Source organism: Mobula birostris, chromosome 19 (genome assembly GCF_030028105.1).
Source record: "Mobula birostris isolate sMobBir1 chromosome 19, sMobBir1.hap1, whole genome shotgun sequence".
Classification (NCBI taxonomy): Eukaryota; Metazoa; Chordata; class Chondrichthyes; order Myliobatiformes; family Myliobatidae; genus Mobula; species Mobula birostris.
This window is the reverse complement of record NC_092388.1, coordinates 61,146,568-61,167,958: the sequence shown is the minus strand read 5'-3', so window position 1 is coordinate 61,167,958 and position 21,391 is coordinate 61,146,568. Positions and strand designations below refer to the sequence as shown.

The following is a 21,391-nucleotide window of genomic DNA, read 5'->3' as shown; positions in this document are numbered from 1 at the left end:
ATATATATTTTAGTTACACTTTCCTCAGACAATAGATAGATAGATAGATATACTTTATTGATCCCGAGGGAAATTGGGATTTGTTACAGCCGCACCAACCAAGAATAGAGCATAAATATAGCAATAGAGCATAGAGCTCTCACCTTGCTCAAGAGTTCTGACACTCCTCCTTCATTTAATGGTGCAAGTTTTGGTTTACTGACTTCTGTGCTTGCCTGCAGGGAGCAAATGAATATACTGGATTAACACATCACATGGCAAGGTATAGATAGCAACATACAGACATAGTGTCAGCCTCTAAATAAAGTTTGATAGGTACTGTAGGTTTCCATTATATAAAGGCATGAAGGTAAATTTTAAAATAGCTGATTTAAAAAAAATAGGATAGATGACTGCTGACCTGTTGAGTACTTCCAACATTTTCTGTTTTTATAAGAAAGGGATCGTCCTGGACTTGGTGTGATTATGAAACTGAACATGTGTAAATTTTAGAGCGCTTTACAGTGTAACCAAATTTAGTTAACTTTAAAATTACAATGGAAAAGAACCAAGATAGATTAGCAGTAAAAAGTCAAATAGGAGTTAACATATTTTACGAGGCACATACTCTATATAATACAGCAAAGATGGGCCACAATCAGCGTCAGAACAACTGAAACAATTCACAATGAAATAGAGAAGGGCTCAGAGTAAATATGTTTCTACAAGGAATCTCCACAATCTGAACATAACAGTGTCGAATAAGGGAAAAGGAAAGGGTAGCTTACATTAGATGAAAGGGCTCAATACTGCACAATCCTAGAGGAATACAGGAAGAAAATATAGAAAGAAAACAAGGAAAAAGATTCTTCGCAAGATCTGAAACATTAATTCTTTTCTTATACCAAATGCTGCCTCACCTGCTGTTTCCAACATCTTTTTTTTTCCCTCCTCAACAAGACAACAGCTAATTCTGGACTTGGTAATTTAAAGGGAAACTTAATAATAAGTCACAAATATGATGAAATGCAAGAGTTATGGGAGATCAAGAATGGTAATGTATACCTATATGGTACAGTTCCTAATGAACATTTGGCACTTCAGAAAACTGGATGATAAAAGGCATCGTAGCGCAGTAAGAATGAAAAATACATAGTGAGGCAAAAAATGGAGAACAGTATGGAGAGAGAAGGGAAACACAAAAATAAACCAAAAGTTTTTATGGATTAATAAAATACTTTCCTAAACTAATGTGGGTGTCTCAGAAACTAAGCCAAGTAAATATACATATGGGGGGAGAAAATGGCAGATTAATTAAACAAATATTTTCCGTGTCTGCTTGAGAAAAGGCTGAAATAATTTCCTGAAAGTATTGGAGAACAATAGGACAAGAGTGAATGAGGAGCTCAAAGAAAACAAGGAAATTAATGGCACTGAAAAATGAAACCCCCAAGACCTGACAACTTGCATTCTCGGATTTTCAAGAAATAACTACAGATATAGTAGGGGTCCCAAAATTCCATAGATTCTAGAGTAGTGTCTATAGATTCAAAGATAGCCCCCACTATTAAAAAGGAGCAGAAATAGAAGGTACAGGACAATAGAGCAATTAGTCTGGCATCAAAAAGGGGGAAAATTCTGGAATTTATTAGAAAGGAAGTTGTTACAGAACACTTGGAAAATAATAGGAAATGAAATAACAATAATAGGATTAAGCAGAAACATGGATTTTTGAAAGGAAAATCAAGTTTTATAAAGTCCAACATTAAAATCCCAATAGCAAGTTGGTTGGTGGCAGGGTGGATTTAAAATGGGCTTAGGGACAGAAAAGTGCAATTCTTTCCAAGTGGTTACTTTTCAGGTTGATGTGCTATTCCCCAGGGGTTGGCATTGGGACTACTGCTACCTTTGATGGGATTAATACTGTAACTCAGACATCGATATGCAGGGTAAAATTACCAAAGGCACAGATATCACCAAGTTTAAAAGTGTGATAAACAGTAAGTAGTCGACATCAAGAGGGCACTGATTACTAGAATGGCCAGATATATGGCAGATGAAACTTATAGCAAAGATGCAGAAATGATTCCTACTCTGAATAGCATAATTCTGAAGTTAGCATAGAAATGACAGACTTGGATGTACCTGTGGATAAATCTTTGCAGGGAACAGGGCAGATTAAGAAAGTGGTTAAAAATATGATCCACTAATAAGGAAACCTTTTTTAAAAAAAGAAATAAGGCACAAAAAGAGAATAATCCAATGCTGATCCTGACATTTAAGCAATGATATGATGGTCCTGCAGAAGATATTTACTAAAATAGTTCCGAGGATTTCTCTTACAAGGACCGCTCTCTACAGATCAGAAAAAGTTAAGATCAGATATGACCGTGTATAAAATCTTGACAAATAAGACAAACTGAGACAAAGCTTTCCCATTACAAGAGGATTCAAGGATCAAAGAGCATAATATTTAAATTGTTCCAGGGTAACTTGAAAAATAGTTATTTTTACTTAAGTGCATAGTCATAATTTAGAATGTACAAATTTAAAGTGTAGCTAATGAAAAACCAATTACAATTTTCAAAAGGGAACCAAATAAATATTTCAAGGTAAATATATTCAGAGCTATGACAAAAGAGCAAGGGAATGGAACTGAATGGATTAATCTTAAAAGAACCAGCAAGATGTATGATGAGCCTAATTATCTGAAGTCATGTTGTAATGTGTCTGTGTATCTACATGGTTACAGAAATGTTATGTTAAACTCTATCTTCTATTCCAAACATTAAAGAGCTTAATTTTCAAATGTAAAGTAACTCAGCAAAACTTTACCAAGTTTATATTAAACCCACCTTTTTCCCTGATGAAGTAAATTCTGTCTTTTCAAATTCTGCCACTTGTTCCAAGAGTTCTCTGGAGTTAAAATAAAAGAAACAGAGAAATTAGCATCAAATTGTTAAAATATTTTAAACAACTGTAATTTTGTTATTTGTTGTGACTGTATTTTTCTTTGTAACTAGATGTGCTATGTGTGACTGTATGTACTCTGCTTTACGCCCTGCTCCTGGAGGAACACCGTTTCGTTTAGCTCTACATGTGACAATTAAATTTGAACTTGAATGGGCATTCAGTTAATCCAATCCTTTAAAGGTAGAACATGCATCTTCTAGGGGCAGCACAGTAGCGTAGTGGTTAGTACAATCATTTTACAACACCAATGATCACCGATCAGGGTTCGAATCCTAATGTTGTCTGTAAGAAGCTTGTAAGTTCTCCCTGAGACCGAATGAGTTGCCTCCAGGTGCTCCAGTTTCCTCCCATATTCCATGGAACTACAATTGGGTTTAGGGTTCATAAATTGTGGTCATGCTGTGTTGGCACCACAAGTGTGGTGACACTCGTAGGTTGCCCCCAACACAATCCTCTCTGATTTGATTTGACGCAAATGATGCATTTCACTGCACGTTTCTATGTTCATGTGACAAATAAAGCTGATCATTTTTTAATCTTTTATAATGACAAAAGTATGCTATATTTACAGGAATCCATCCAGATGTGCTATCGTAGGGCTTCCAAGTCTTGTCAAATTATGTTTCCTAAGCTTCAGTAAGTCTTCCAATTTATAAGAATCATACAGCTTACTCTGAAAGTCACTGGGTTCCTCACTCATTAGCCTCCTTAATGTACAAACCCCATTTCTAGAAAAGTTGGGATATTTTCCAAAATGCAATTAAAACAAAAATCTGTGATATGTTAATTCTTTTTTTTTCTTTTTATTTTTTTTCCCCCAAAAAACCCACCGTGCAACTAAACTAAAAGCAAAGCAAAGCAATGGGCTAACTTGGAACCAAGTAGAGTTAAAGAACTTAAAATCATGTCCTCAAACCCGACCTCCATTAAAAACAGTAAAAAAAAACAAGAAGGGTATATAGCAAAAAAGAGAAGAAAAAAAATTACATTAAATGAAAATATTGAATAAAAGATCTCCAGGTCTGTTCAAATTTAAGTGAGGAATCATAAAGATTGCTTCTAATTTTCTCCAAATTCAAGCATAATATCGTTTGAGAAAACCAAAAAAAAGTAGTTGGAGCATTAAGCTCTTTCCAATGTTGTAAAATACATCTTTTCGCCATTAAAGTAAGAAATGCAATCATTCTACGGGCTGAAGGAGAAAGATTACTGGAAATTTTAGGTAGTCCAAAGATAGCAGTAATAGGGTGAGGAGAGATATCTATATTCAATACCTTTGAGATAATATTAAAAATGTCTCTCCAAAAAGTTTCCAGAGTAGGACAAGACCAAAACATATGAGTTAAAGAGGCTATCTGCCCCGGACATCTATCACAAAAAGGATTAATATGAGAATAAAAGCGAGCTAATTTATCTTTGGACATATGTGCTCTATGAACAACTTTAAATTGAATTAGGGAATGTTTAGCACAGATAGAGGAAGTATTGACTAATTGTAAAATCTGCCCCCAGTCATCCACGGAACTGATAGACCCCAATTCCTGTTCCCAATCTACCCTAATCTTATCAAATGGAGCTTTCCTAAGTTTCATAATAATATTATAAATCATAGCCAATGCACCTTTCTGACATGGATTAAGGTTAATTATAGTATCTAAAATGTATGTAGGAGGAAGCATTGGAAAGGAAGAAAGTATAGTACTTAGGAAATTCCTAACTTGTAGATATCTAAAAAAAATGTATTCTTGATAAATTATATTTATTAGATAATTGTTCAAAAGACATAAGGGAACCATCTAAAAATAAATCCAAAAACCGTGAAATACCCTTAGTCTTCCAAATTTGAAAAGCACGATCCGTAAAAGAGGGAGGAAAAAATATGTTACCTAAAATAGGAATCGCTAGCCCAAATTGGTTAAGATCAAAAAATTTTCTGAATTGAAACCAAATACGTAGGGTATATTTAACTATCGGGTTAGAGACCTGTTTAAGGCGTTTCAAATCAAAAGGAAGAGAGGAACCTAAAATAGAGCCAAGTGTATAGCCCTGAACAGATTGTAATTCCAATGCTACCCATTTAGGAATGGATAGTATATCCTGGTCAAGTAACCAAAATTTCATATGTCGAATATTAATTGTCCAATAGTAGAATCTAAAGTTAGGTAATGCTAAACCTCCATCTCTCTTAGCTTTCTGTAAATGTATTTTACCCAGTCTCGGGTTTTTATTTTGCCAAATAAATGAAGAAATTTTTGAGTCAACTTTATCAAAAAAAGATTTTGGAACAAAAATCGGTAATGCCTGAAATATATATAAAAATTTTGGCAGAAAAAACATCTTAACTGCATTAATACGACCAATCAAAGTTAAATATAATGGAAACCATTTAGATGAAAGTTGAATAATATGGTCAATTAAGGGTAAAAAGTTAATCTTAAATAAATCTTTGTGTTTACAAGTAATTTTAATCCCAAGATATGAAAAATAATTATTAATCAATTTAAACAGAAAGTTATGATATAAGGGAAGTTGTTTATTAATCAGGAAAAGTTCACTCTTACTAAGATTTAATTTATAACCTGAAAAAAGACTAAATTGTGCTAATAACTCTAAAACAGCAGGGATGGATTTTTGAGGATTAGAAATATATAAAAGTAAGTCATCAGCATAGAGTGATATTTTATGGGACTTTAAGCCCCAAGTTATCCCAGTAATATTTGGAGATTCTCGAATGGCAATTGCAAGAGGTTCTAATGCAATATCAAATAATAAAGGACTAAGAGGACAACCTTGTCGAGTACCTCGAAAAAGAGGGAAAAAAGTTGAGCTTAAAGAGTTAGTACGGACCGAGGCCACAGGAGAATGATATAACAGTTTGATCCAGGATATAAATTTCGTGCTAAAATTAAACATTTCAAGCACCTTAAATAAGTAAGGCCATTCTACTCTATCAAAAGCTTTCTCAGTATCTAAAGAGATAACACACTCAGGAACATTTTGTGAGGGGGTATAAACAATATTTAACAGTGTGCGAATGTTATAAAAAGAGTAATGACCTTTAATAAAACCCGTTTGGTCTTCCGAAATAATAAAAGGAAGTACTTTTTCTAATCTGTTTGCTAATAACTTAGAAAAAATTTTAGAATCAACATTTAATAAAGATATTGGTCTATAAGATGCACATTGAGCAGGATCTTTATCCCTCTTTAATATTAGAGAGATTGACACTCTATTGAAAGATTCAGGAAGTTTACCAAGTTTTAATGAAGCCTCGAAAACCCTACAGAACCAAGGAATTAATGAAGGTGCAAAACATTTATAAAATTCTGCGGTAAATCCATCAGGGCCAGGAGCTTTCCCCAGGTTCATAGAGGAAATAACATTCTTAATCTCATCAGTGGTAATGGGAGTATCTAGCATAGAAGACATATCCTGTGAAATCTTAGGGAAGTCTAGGTTATCTAAAAAATCATTCATATATTTAGAGTCTCGAGGAGACTCTGATTGATATAAGGAAGAATAAAAATCAAAGAAGGTTTGATTAATCCCCGCATGATCAAGTATCAGTCGATCATTTTGATTATAAATCTGATTAATTTGAGATTTAGCATAATTAGACTTCAATTGGTTAGCCAACAGTTTGCCAATTTTGTCACTGTGTACATAAAATTCACTTCTTGTTTTCTTTAATTGGTTTACAATCGAGGACGAAAGTAATAAACTGTGTTCCATTTGAAGTTCAGTTCTTTGTTTATATAACTCCTCACAGGGAGCTGTAACATATTTCTTATCAATTTCCTTAATCTTGTCCACAATTACCAACTCCTCCTGCTTCAGCTTCTTCCTCAGAGCAGCAGAATACGAGATAATCTGACCACGAATATAAGCTTTAAAAGTATCCCAAAGAATGTTCACAGAAATATCCTCTGTATAGTTAATTGTAAAAAAAAGATCAATCTGTTCATTCATAAAGTTAACAAAGTCCGAGTCCTGAAGCAACAGCGAATTAAAACGCCATTGTCTATTATTTTGTGTATTGGCCTGAATTTTAATAGAAAGCTTAAGTGGAGCATGATTCAAAATGGTTATAGAGTCATAATCACATTTAATCACTGAAGAAATAAAACGAGAGTCAATAAAGAAATAATCAATTCTTGAATAGGAATGGTGAACATGTGGAAAAAAAAGAAAAATCTTTTTCCTGAGGATGCAAAAAACGTCAAATGTCCATCGACCCAGAATCAGAGAGGAATGAATTAATCAAAGTTGCAGATTTATTAGGTAAGGTCCGTACAGGAGCCGAACGGTCCAAAGCTGGAGATAAACAGGTATTAAGATCTCCACCCCAGATCAATGAAAACTCATTCAAATTTGGGAACTGATTGAATAATGATTTATAAAATTCCAGACAGTCCATATTGGGAGCATAAACATTAACCAAAACTACCTTTTTATTAAATAGTAGACCACTAACCAGTAGAAATCTACCGTTCGGATCAGAGATAATATCATGTTGTATAAAAGTAACTGAGGAGTCTATAAAAATAGAGACACCTCGAATCTTAGCATTAGAGTTCGAATGAAACTGTTATTCCTTCCAGAATTTAAAAAAACGTAGTCTGTCCCCCCTCCACACATGGGTCTCTTGTAAAAATAGAATTTGTGCTTTAAGTTTCCGGAACACTTTAAAAACTTTTTTCCTTTTAATAGGATGGTTAAGACCATTAGTATTCCAGGAGACAAAATTAATAATAGACTCCATAAACCCTAAAGTCAACCCGCAAAAAGGAGGGTTGACGATAGGCTCGATCCACGAACCCGGAAAGGGAACAGAACAAATAAGAGATACCCGGAAGGAGAATGCAACCAATACTTCAATAGTGTACATAGCCCAAGAAGAAAAAAACTAAAACGTGAAGACCCTCCCACCACCCCCCACCCCATGACCCCAAGGCTAAATCTAAAACAGACCAGCCAGAAAGAAGCAAGCACTAAAACTACCCCCATGACTTCCGATAGACGGTCCCTAAAAAAAAGTGTAAATATAAAAAAGATCAGCTAGTTATAAAACAGTAAAATAAAAAAAATCAATTAAAACAAACACTTAATATAACAGAGAAAAAGCCAGAAAATATAAAAAAACCACAACAAACCCCAGACCCTATGAATAAACAAAAAAAGAAATGAAATTATTAACATAAACTAGTTATGAAAACCTACAAAACAAAGTAGATTTAAAAACTACAAAATTTAAGGCCTCAAAGGAAATACGTAGAATGACGCTGAGAAAATAACCACCCAGAATCCCCTGGGAAAAAGAAAGGAATGACGCAGATAGAAAGAAAGTTTAGCAACCATATTAATTAATCAAAAATAAACTTTTCTGCCCATATAAGGCAAAAAAAATTAAGGCCGACAGATTCACAACCTCCGATCAAATGGAGATAGTTAAAAATTACGATTAAGATGTTGAAGGTGAAAATTGATCCAGATAACTCTGGGCATCCGATGGAGATTCAATAAAACGGAGGGCTCCATCCAACGTACGAATTCTTAGACGTGCTGGGTAAAGCAGCGCTGGTTTTAAATCCATCTTGTAGAGTTCAGACATCACAGATCTGTAACGAACCCGCTGATCCCGAATTGGTTTACTGAAATCCTCCACAAACCGGAAATGAAGATCCAAAAAATCAATGAAACCTTTAGATCAAATGAATCGAAACAGTTTCTCCTTGTCTTGAAAGTAATGAAAACGTAAGATGACATGTCGAGGTTTATCTGACTTAGACGAATATGATGGAACTCTGTGAACACGATCCAATAACAGTGGTTGGTCAGGAAATACAATAGGAAATGCATCTTTTAAAAGTTGAGAAAAAAACTTCATTGAGTTGTCAGATTCAGCAGCTTCACGCACCCCAATCATTTGAAGATTCTGCCGTCGCATTCTGGATTCTAAGTCAGAGTTTTTAAAGGTCAGAAAGTCAAGTTTCTTCTTCATTATATTAATTGTTTCTTCAATTTTCCCCATCTTGAGTTCATTTTGTTGCATGGATTTTTGAAGATTAGGTATAGCCGACTGATGTTCCGTAATAGATGTTTGTATTTTATCGATTGAACCGGCAATTTTCTGGAAATTAATTGAAATTTCCGCACGAATCAACTCCGTAATAGAGATTGAAATTTCCCTTTGAATTAGATCCGATATAGCTTTCAAAGTCACCGGTGGTTAAGTTGGAGGAGAATCGGTACCTTTCGGTCTAACCGAAGGTTTGCTGTCCTTCCCATTTTTTCCATTCTTAGACATAGCAGACCTTAAAAGCATCCGATTATCAAAGAGCCCAATTTGTTTCAAAGTATTGTAAAAGTCGATGCCTTAATGGTTAGTTAAAATATAGCTGATCATAAGAAGAAAAACTCAGAGGTAATGGAGCAAGTCAAGAACACGACTTCACTCCATGAGCTCTACCGGAAGTCCCCTGTGATATGTTAATTCACGTGAACCTTTATTTAACTGACAAAAGTACAAAGAAAAGATGTTCAATAGTTTTACTGACCAACTTAATTGTAATTTGTAAACATACACAAATTTAGAATTTGATGGCTGCAACACACTCAACAAAAGTTGGGACAGAATTAAAATAAGATTGAAAAGTGCACAGAATATTCAAGTAACACCAGTTTGGAAGACTCCACATTAAGCAGGCTAATTGGTAGCAGGTGAGGTATCATGACTGGGTATAAAAGTAGCATCCATCAAAGGCTCAGTCTTTGCAAGCAAGGATGGGTCGTGGCTCACCCTTTTATGCCAAAATTCGTAAGAGAATTGTTAGTCAGTTCAAAAGGAACATTTCTCAACGCAAGATTGCAGAGAACTTAGGTCTTTCAACATCTACAGTACATAATATTGTGAAAAGATTCAGAGAATTCAGAGACATCTCAGTGCGTAAAGGGCCAGGTCAGAAACCACTGTTGAATGCGCGTGATCTTCGAGCCCTCAGGCGGCACTGCCTAAGAAACCGTCATGCTACTGTGACAATTATAGCCACCGGGGCTCGGGAGTACTTTGGAAAACCATTGTCACTCAACACAGTCCGTCGCTGCATCCAGAAATGCAACTTGAAACTATATTACGCAAGAAGGAAGCCATACATCAACTCTATGCAGAAACGCCGGCGAGTTCTCTGGGCCCGAGCTCATCTCAGATGGACAGAAAGACTGTGGAACCATGTGCTGTGGTCAGATGATTCCACATCTCAGCTAGTTTTCGGAATAAACGGGCGTCGAATTCTCTGTGCCAAAGATGAAAACGACCACCCAGATTGTTATCAGCGAAAGGTGCAAAAGCCAGCATCTGTGATGGTATGGGGGTGCATCAGTGCCCATGGCATGGGTGAGTTGCATGTATGTGAAGGTACCATTGACTCTGAGGCATATATTGGGATTTTAGAGAGACATCTGTTGCCATCAAGGCGACGTCTCTTCCCGGGACGTCCATGCTTATTTCAGCAGGACAATGCCAGACCACATTCTGCACCGGCTACAACAGCGTGGCTTTGTAGACACAGAGTGCGTGTGTTTGACTGGCCTGCTGCCAGTCCAGATCTATCTCCTATTGAAAATGTATGGCACATCATGAAGAGGAGAATCAGACAACGGAGACCACGGACTGTTGAGCAGCTGAAGTCTTATATCAAGCAATAATGGACAAAATTTCCAATTGCAAACGTACTACAATTAGTATCCTCAGTTCCAAAACGATTAAAAAGTGTTATTAAAAGGAAAGGTGATGTAACACAATGGTAAACATGCCTCTGTCCCAACTTCTGTTGAGTGTGTTGCAGCCATCAAATTCTAAGTTTGTGAATGTTTACAGAATACAATTAAGTTGGTCAGTAAAACTATTGAAAATCTTTTCTTTGTACTTTTGTCAGTTAAATAAAGGTTCATGTGAATTAACATATCACAGATTTTTGTTTTAATTGCATTTTGGAAAATATCCCAACTTTTCTGGAAATGGGGTTTGTACATAAAGAGTTTGTTCTGCAAAAACCTTTGTACTTAATTCCTCACTTCTATGACTTATGTTTTTTTCCTAACAATCATACTTGTGTTACAGGTTTCCCCGGCTATCCGAGAGTAGAGCGTTCCTATGAAACCTTTTGTAAGCCAAAATGGGGTAAAGCGAAGAAGCAATTACCATTAATTTATATGGGAAAAATTTTTGAGCGTTCCCAGACCCAAAAAAAAACTACCAAATCATACCAAATAGCACATAAAACCTAAAATAACACTAACAGTAAAAGCAGGAATAATATGATAAATACACAGCCTATATAAAGTAGAAATATCGTATGTACAATATAGTTTCACTTATCAGAATCAGGAAGATTCAGCCAAAACCAATTTGTAGAAAAAAAAATCAGCGCATACACGCATGCGCACACACCTGCCCGCACAAGGCTTCACGGTCATGGTAGTCTTTCTCAGGGTAAACACAATTTTAAAGCAGGTGCCTTTTTTTTATATAAAGGTGAAAATCCTCTTTGTATTTCTTTCAGTTAGCGAACTTTCATAAAGCGGGGGACACCCGTATATTATTTCCATAACTTGAAGACAAGCATTCTCTTTTTAACTTCATAACTTGCAAACTTATCTCAAAGCTTACTTCAATTGATCTCTGGATAAGAACAACTACCAGTTTCCTACCTGGTTGATTTAGCAATCCTTCTTTGTCAATTAATTTTCTCAAAAAAAGATTAAATGTTAATAACATTTTTGTACTATGTTTTTTCCCCATCTCCACCACTGTACTTGAAGAATAACATTTCACAGAAGACGTGACAAGGAAGAAGGGCTGGAAAGGTAAGTACAAAAAGAATACAGGGAAATGAGAAATTTGGAGAGAAGGCTTGGACAAGTCAACTTAGAGCTGTTCTCCACTTGTGATTTTCCAACTTGTGTCTTGGGTAGAGCCTACTTCTCTGTGATTTGAAAACGCCATGCAATCTTGGGTAGAGCCTACTTCTCTGTGATTTGAAAACGCCATGCAATCAACGCCAAGAAATGAAAGAATGGAAAGCGCAAAGAGGACAAAGTGACACCAGAAGTTAACAGATGGTAGCACTACAGTCACTCGTTCTATCTGGCATGTAAATTATTCTTGCATCTTGTGGATGAAGGAGAATACTGAGACATGTCACAGTGAACCATAAAGCAATCTAAAAAATAGGGTGGGAGTATTTGGGAGGGGAAAGAGGTGGAAAGATGGAAAGGTTATTACGCAAAACAAGACAAGGGAACATGAATATTTCGTAACCTCTCCAGTTATAACCAAAAACTAGTGCTTAGATAGTGTAGTGGAAAGATAATTCAAACAAACTAAGAGAAATTGGAAGAAGTTGTAGATGGTCCAGTTATTATGCACCATATTAGGATAAATAACATTAAACTATCGAGGAAGTCATGCTAAGAGAATGGGAACAATTTCAATTGTGAGAAAAGGACAACATGGGTGATGATCTAGTTTATTGCTGGAGCAACATGTTAATTAGTATGCAGAGATAAACAGTGCCTTGAAAAAAATATTCAACCCCACAACTATTTTCACATTTTACTGACTCATTTTCTAATTTAAAATGTATTGCAGTAGGATTTTTAGGCTAATCTATAAAACACTGTGCATCACATCAAATCAAAAGAAAAATTCTAAAAACTGTCAACCATTTACTAAAAATTAAAAACTAGAATTGTGAGGCTGAGAAACTTTTCATCCCATTTGTAATTACTACACTAACTTGTCTCAGATACAATACTGTATATAACCTTACCAACTCATCCAATCTGTTGATGTAGAAAATTGGAGGATCATCTGTTTTCAATGAATAAATATGCACTCTCTCTTAAGTTTTAACAATATGGTAGATTTTCAACAGACCAAACCAAAATTAAGACAAGGAAGTTAGGTCAGGGAAATAATAATAGAGAAGCACAAATCTGGGGAAGGGTACAAGACAATCACAAAGGCACTGATCATACCTCAAAGCTCAGAGCAGTTCAACATGAAAAAGTGGAAAAAATATGAAACCACAGCCACACTGCCTAGGTCAGACCACCCCTCTAAATTTAGTCGCTGGTGAAGAATGGCACTTGTAAGAGACTACTGTGACACCAGTCACTCTGAGTGAGCTGCAGAAGCCAGTGGCTGCAAATGGAGATGAAGTTCATTGCTCTACATACAGGGAATGAGGAAAAGTGCAGCTGACTCATATAGTTTCATTTTGCCAAATCATATTGTTTTCTCAAGGCCCAGTCGCACATGCTTTGTGGCCCAGTGGTTGGGGACGACTGTGCTAAGAGGACCAGTCAGCTGAACCTTGCTGTGGAGTTCAAAGTAAAACTATCAAGGTGCATTTATGACACCATACACACCCCTGAGATTCATTTTCTTGTGGGAATACTCAATAAATCCAATAACCATAATAGAATCAATGGAAGACCATACCAACAGGACTGACAACCAGTGTGCAAAAGACAAGAGACTACGCAAGTACAAAAAAAACGAATACTAATAAATGAGCAATAAATATCCAGAACATGTCAATAATCAGCTCCTTGGTTTTGCTGACATTGAGTAAGAGGTTGTTGCTGTGGCACCACTCAGCCAGTTTTTTTAATCTTCCTTCCTATATGCTGATTTGTCACCACCTTTGATTTGCCATATGACAGTGGTGTAATCAGCAAACTTAAATTGTGCTTTGGAATTGTGCTTAGCTAAACAGTCCTAGGTGTAAAGTGAGCAAAGCAAGGGGCTAAGAACACAGCCTTGTGGTCCACCTGTGCTGATATAGATTTTGGAAGAGATATTATTGCCGGTCTGAACTGACTGGGGTCTGCAACTGAGGAAATCCAGGATTCAATTGCACAAGGAGGTATTGAGGCCAAGATCTTGAAGCTTATTGATTAGTTTTGAGGAGATGATAATACTGAATGCTGAACTGTAGTCGATAAAAAGCATCCTGATGTATGCACCTGATGATGATACAAAGGCTAGACAGGGAAGTAAGCTAGTCCTGGAGTAGGAGAATACAATAACCTTATAGTGAGGGTACCCGCAGATAGATAGATATAGATAAACAACAGGAATTCTGCAGATGCTGGAAATTCAAGCAACACACATCAAATTTGCTGATGAACGCAGCAGGCCAGGCAGCATCTCTAGGAAGAGGTACAGTGGACGTTTCAGGCCGAGACCCTTCGTCAGGACTAACTGAAGGAAGAGTGAGTAAGAGATTTGAAAGTTGGAGGGGGAGAAGGAGATCCAAAATGATAGGAGAAGACAGGAGGGGGAGGGATGGAGCCAAGAGCTGGACAGGTGATTGGCAAAAGGGATATGAGAGGATCATGGGACAGGAGGTCCGGGAAGAAAGACAAGGGGGGGGGGGGACCCAGAGATGGGCAAGGGGTATATTCAGAGGGACAGAGGGAGAAAAAGGAGAGTGAGAGAAAGAATGTGTGTATAAAAATAAATAACAGATGGGGTACGAGGGGGAGGTGGGGCATTAGCGGAAGTTAGAGAAGTCGATGTTCATGCCATCAGGTTGGAGGCTACCCAGACGGAATATAAGGTGTTGTTCTTCCAACCTGAGTGTGGCTTCATCTTTACAGTAGAGGAGGCCGTGGATAGACATGTCAGAATGGGAATGGGATGTTATTATTATATTATTCTCCGTAACTTCCGCCACCTACAACGGGATCCCACCACTAAGCACATCTTTCCCTCCCCCTCTCTCTGCCTTCCGCAGGGATCGCTCCCTACGCGACTCCCTTGTCCATTCGTTCCCCCCCCCCATCCCTCCCCACTGATCTCCCTCCTGGCACTTATCTGTGTAAGCAGAACAAGTGCTACACATGCCCTTACACTTCTTCCCTTACCACCATTCAGGGCCCCAAACAGTCCTTCCAGGTGAGGCGACACTTCACCTGTGAGTCAGCTGGGGTGATATACTGCGTCTGGTGCTCCCGATGTGGCCTTTCATATATTGGCGAGACCCGACACAGACTGGGAGACCGCTTTGCTGAACACCTACGCTCTGTCCGCCAGAGAAAGCAGGATCTCCCAGTGGCCACACATTTTAATTCCACATCCCATTCCCATTCTGACATGTCTATCCACGGCCTCCTCTACTGTAAAGATGAAGCCACACTCAGGTTGGAGGAACAACACCTTATATTCCGTCTGGGTAGCCTCCAACCTGATGGCATGAACATCGACTTCTTTAACTTCCACTAATGCCCCACCTCCCCCTCGTACCCCATCTGTTATTTATTTTTATACACACATTCTTTCTCTCACTCTCCTTTTTCTCCCTCTGTCCCTCTGAATATACCCCTTGCCCATGCCCATCCTCTGGGTTCCCCCCCCCCCGTCTTTCTTCCCGGACCTCCTGTCCCATGATCCTCTCGTATCCCTTTTGCCAATCACCTGTCCAGTTCTTGGCTCCATCCCTCTCCCTCCTGTCTTCTCCTATCATTTCGGATCTCCCCCTCCCCCTCCAACTTTCAAATCTCTTACTAGCTCTTCCTTCAGTTAGTCCTGACGAAGGGTCTCGGCCTGAAACGTTGACTGTACCTCTTCCTAGAGATGCTGCCTGGCCTGCTGCGTTCACCAGCAAATTTGAGATATAGATAAAAATCAGATAGGGCTTAAAATTTTCTTTTGAGCTTAGAGTTTTGCAAACAGGAACCCAATACCATCACAGAAGAAGTTAGCATTATCTCCATAAACAAACCTGACAGAATTAGAGATAAACACAAGAAAGTCTGCAGATGCTGGAAATCCATAGCAACACACACAAAATGCTGGACTGAACCATTTAAAATATTGAAGGAGACAAGAGATGAGATTTCTGGTGCCTTGACCAGCATCTTTGTGTCCTGTCTGGGCACAGGTGAGATCCTGGAAGACTGGCAAGTGGCTAATGTAGTACTGCTATTTAAGAAGGTGCCTTATAGACCAGTAAGTCTCTCATCAGTTGTAGGGAATTTTCTGCAGAAAATTCTTAGGGATAGGATGAATGAGCATTTGGAAATCTATGGCCTAATTAGAGAGAGCCAGCAGGGTTTTGTGCAGGGCAGCTCATGTCTTATCAATTTGATTGATGTTTTAATAAGGTGATGAGCGAGATCGATGAGGGTAGGGCAGTGGATGTTGTCGACATAGATTTTAGTAAGATGTTTGACCAAGTCCCTCATGGGAGGCCAATCCAGAAAAAAAAGATGAATTAGCTGTTTGGATCAGAACTGGCTTGCATATAGAAGACAGAAGGGAGTGGGTGAAGGGACTTACCTACAGACTTGGAGGTCTGTAATTAGTAATTGGGTCTGTAATTCCATAAGGATCTGTGCTAGGATGTCTGCTGTTTGTGATTTATATAAGTAACTTGAATGAAATGTAGATGGGTGAATTAGTAAATTTGCAGATGATACAAAGATTGATGGAGTTGTGGATAGTGTAGAAGACTGGGAAAAATACAATGCAATATAGTTCAGTTGCAGATATGGGCAGAGAAAAGGCAGATTGAGTTTAACCCAGATAAATGTGAGGTGTTGCATCTTGATAGGGCAAATACAAGGAGACAATACACTGAAGGGTAAGATCCTGAACAGTGAAATCTTGGGATTCAAGTTCATAGCTCCTTGAAAGTAGCTACACAGGTCAAAAAGGTGGTTAGGAGGTCTTATGGAATGCTTGTTATTAGTTGAGGCACTGAGTTCAAAGATAAGAGGTTACGTTGCAATTTTATAAAACTGTTTGGAGCATTGTGTTCTGGTCTTCACACTATAGGAATGATATTGAAGCTTTGAAGAGAGTGCAGAAGAGGTTTACCAGGTAGACACCTGGTTTAGAGGGCACGTGCCATCACAAGAGGCTAGATAAGCTTGGGTTGTCTTCTCTGGAGTGGCGGAGGCTAAGAGGAGATCTGACAGAGGTTTACAATATTACGAGAGGCACAGATAGAGTAGACAAAGAATGTCTGTTTCCCAGGGTTAAAATGTCTAACACCAGAGGGCATGCATTGAAGGTGAGAGGGGGTAAGCTCAAGGGAGACGTGAGGATTGTTTTTTTTACTCAGAGTTGTGGATGCCTGGAATACACTACCTGGTATGGTGGTAGAAGCTTTTAAGAGACATTAGATGTAAGAGATGTAAGGAAGATGAAGGGATATGGACATTGCGTAGGTAGGAAGGATTAGCGCTTGGGTGTTTTCAATTTGCTTTTTTAGCTGGCTTGGCAAAACACTGTGGGCCAAAGGGTCTGTTCCTGTGCTTAACTATTCAATGTTCTATTGTGAACTTGCAGGCTCTAAAATCTGACATTTTCTTCTGAGCACAGTTGTGCACTTTTGTGATAGGCATCCTTCTTCAGTACTTGTGCCTGTAAAATACTGTCATTTGTTTTCCACTTTTACTGTACAAGTATTCCTAATTTGAGCAGTACACATTTTCTCCTGTTATAATTGAAATCAGTACAATGGATTCCAGTTAATTAGGGTACATTGGGACCAGTACCTTGGCCCAATTAAGTGGCTGTCCCAAGTTTCAAGAAAGTAGCTAAAAGGGAATTTAAAAAAACAAATGGAGTAACAAATTAGGTATTTAAATGAAATACAGAACAAATTAGAACACTACCAATACTACCACAGTACTATAAAACTGTGTATTCGTTTCCATTATTTAGCAGTGGAGAAATTTATCCATGTCATGTTCTTTTGACAGTAAGTGAATCAGTGCAGACACCTGGTGTAGATAATAGGGTGCCTTCATACAATGCTGTCGATGATTGCATCCTCCATCATCGTTAACATTTTAACATTCAAGATTATTGTAGATAACTTCAAATTCTCTGTAGTTTCTAACTTGAAGTAGTGAAATAGTTTCATCTCACTCATCAATTCAAATGCTTGAAACTACAGTGAGCAAAACAGTTCTTACTGTTTATTTCTCATCAACTATTGTGGCAAAATTGCTGCTTTTTGAACACAAACACACACAACTGAAGCTATTTAAAACCTGTTCGCTTGAAGCATGATATTGTGTCTAATGGCCATGAGAATGCATGTGACTGATAACTAGTTAGAAAGTGTTTGGCAACAATCTCCTGACCCAATTAAGCGGTATAATATTCCAAATAAACAAAGGGAATTCTGTTTATTTTCTTGATTGCTTTTTGTTCTCCAGGAGTTGTTTCAGAAACCAAAATCACAGAAGAATAGTCAGAACAGACGTAAAATGTTCATGTTTGACAAACTATTAAATTCAGTTTAGAAATAAGAGTAAACAAAAGTAATGCAGTGGGACTAATATGTACGAATATTCAAATAGACTCACAGCTAAGATAAAAGCATGTGAGATCATAACAAAATAATTAATAAGTTGGCTACAAGAACGTTATATAGAGATTACAGTTAGTTATTCAATCAGGTTAAGAGTGGCATTGCTTTTTTTTCCAGTGCCAGGATCACTGTTCACAATTTTGATAAGGGATATGGAGCAGGAAAAAAAGTAATAAAAATAGTCTCAGATACTCCCAAATGTAAGCAAATATTCCTGAAAGTTCTCACTGCTGTCAATCTGACTGCTCTACAACATTGAGTCCTGCAGTAGCATCAACTGTTGGGGAATCTACCTCTGAATCTGCATTCATTATCTCCACTTACTTCAGTGGAAAGGACATGCAAGTTACATTTAATTTACATTTTGAACTAATTGGTTTAAGCTAAATACCTTCAATTGCTATTCACTTTCCATGGCTAAGTTTTACTTATTAATTAGAATTTTTTTACAAAATTAATAGAATGGCTAGTTTGTTATAATTTTTGAATTATTTATTTGTTAGCAGATTTGATAGCCGACAAACACGAGGGTATGATTTAGCTGATTGCTAAAGCATTTCTTAGGGAGATGGGTACAGATCTTACTATTCACAAATGCAAAATATAACATTCTTGTAGACAACTTATTAATTATTTTGTCATTATCTCACATGCTTTTATCTTAGCCATGAGTCTATTTGAATATTCATACATATTAGTCCCACTGCATTACTTTTGTTTACTCTTATTTCTAAATTGATTATCAATAAAATATCTAATAAAGTATTCAGGAGAAATGTGGGATTTGCAACCATTTGATGGAGTGATTAGGATGCATTCAAGAACATATATTAAATGCAGTCACACATTTATCAAGAGTTAGTTCCTAACGCAGATCCCAATTCCACCTGAGCATCTATGGGAGGAAATGAACAGTCAACATTTCAGGTTGAGACTCTTCACCTGGACTGGAAACTCAAGCAGCCAGTGAAAGGTCTGGACCCAATATGTTGATTGTTCAATTCCCTCCAAAGATGCTGTAAGACCCTTTGAGCTCCTCCAGCGTTTAGTCTGTTGTTTCAGATCCCAGCATCTGCAGTCATCTGTTTCCCCAGTTTCACCTGAAGTGGATTTGCTACAGACAAGTTTGCTATCTCATTAATTACTCGTATGCAAATTTCCTAACCTAAGGAAATGCAATGAGTTTGAGGATGACTATGATGTTATTAGTTGGTTTGTTTTCTTATGCAAATGAAATCTAAAACACAAAAAGACAAAAATTACTACAAGTTACAATAAGAAATATAATAAATAAATAGAGCAAAATAGTTACACAGATGATGTACCTGGTAGTGTACGGAAATCCTGTGCCAGCCAACTGGCTGGAGTGTTCAAGGACATCTTCAACCTCTCACTGTTACGGTCAGAGGTTCCCACCTGCTTCAAAATGGTGTCACTTACACCAGTGCTCAAGAAGAGTAGGGTGAGCTGCTTCATTGACTATTGACCAGTAGCCCCCACATCTACTGTGAACAAATACTTTGAAAGACTGGTCATGGCTAAAATTAATTCCTGCCTGAGGAAGGATCTGGACCTGCTGCAATTTGCCTACTACCACTACATGTGTACAGAAGGTGCAATCTCAGTGACTCACAATTCAACTTTGGACCACCTGAACACCAATGCCTCTATCAGGCTGCCATTTATTGATTACAACTCAGCGTTCAACACCATCATCCCTTCAGTACTAATCAACAAGCTTCAAAACCTGGGCCTCTGTACCTCCCTCTGCCACTGGATCCTTGACTTCCTCAAAGGGGAAGCCACTGTCAGTGCAGATCAGTAATAACATCTCCCCCTTGCTGACCATCAACACAAGCATACATCAAGGATATGAGCTTAGCCCATTTTTCACTCTCTCTACATTCAGACTGTGTGGTTAGTCATAGCTCAAATACCATCTATAAATTCCCTGATGACACCACTGTTGCTGACTGAAATTCAGATGGCAACAGGGAAGCATACACGAGTGAGATGGATCAGCTGGTTGAGTGATGGTTCATCCTCTTGAAGGACACTTTGTCATCAGCCTCTGAAACAGAGATCACAGGGTCACCAAATGCTGTGGGTAATTGCACAAGTGTAGTGGTATTCTCCCTTTCAAAACGTGCATAAAAGGTTACTATGGAGTGATGCATCACGTCCATTTATGCAGTTGGGTTTCACCTAATAGGAAGTAATAGCATGCAAACCCTGCTATAGTTGTTGTACATGCAACTGTGTCTCTAACTTCACACAGAATTGCCTTTTGGCTCTTACAATGGACTTCCACAGGTCGTACTTGGATTTCTTATAGGGCTCGGAATCACCAATCTTGAATTGCTAGATCTAGCACTCAGCAGACTGAGAATCATCTGGTTCATGCAAGGTTTCTGGTTCATAGGATGCCTCAATAATTCCTAAAGTCTTGCTAAAGCAGGATTTGAACTACCTTCACAATGATTCCAGAACCTAAGATGGAAATAGTAATAATATATATCAATATTTTCCACTTTTAATAATTTTTATCTCATTATCTTCCATTTGTTCATAGCTTTTACCCATGGAGCTCTAAGCTACCTCCAATGCTTAAAGAAAACTTCACATGGAAGTGCTCTATTAATGAATGGAATACGCAAATGTAAGATGTGACAAACAAGACAAGTTTACCTGAAACATCATTTTAACAACTAAAAAGCATTTTGTGTTAATAATTTCTACATAGCAAATTAGCTGTGATGCATTTAGATTGTTATTTTTATAATTGGATTAATACACCAGGACTTTTAAAAACGTTAAATGATCTACCTGTTTTCCAGATCAGAAATGTCCGTTTGCAACTTCAGGTACCATTTCTCAGCCTGGCAGAACAACTGACGCAGTAGCAGCACATTAGTGTAAGTGGTGTTGATGAGCTCGGACTCTACCTCACTATGAACAACAACCTTCAGTCCATCTAGAATTTCTGTCACTTCATCCACAGTAAATGTGTCTTCAGTCAGTCTGGTACAAAAATAATAAATATT

General features: G+C 37.6%; 1 protein-coding gene across 1 annotated transcript in view; it reads right to left on the bottom strand.

Annotated features, from left to right (window-relative positions):
* Positions 1 to 21,391, bottom strand: part of lztfl1 (leucine zipper transcription factor-like 1) — an 88,254-nt gene that overhangs the window by 43,338 nt on the left and 23,525 nt on the right. The window contains exons 3-5 of the mRNA XM_072283073.1: positions 21,174 to 21,368; positions 2,835 to 2,895; positions 144 to 215 (exon numbers count right to left, since the gene is read on the bottom strand). Of these exons, the coding sequence (XP_072139174.1) occupies positions 144 to 215; positions 2,835 to 2,895; positions 21,174 to 21,368 (328 nt within the window). The remainder of the gene's footprint in view (positions 1 to 143; positions 216 to 2,834; positions 2,896 to 21,173; positions 21,369 to 21,391) is intronic.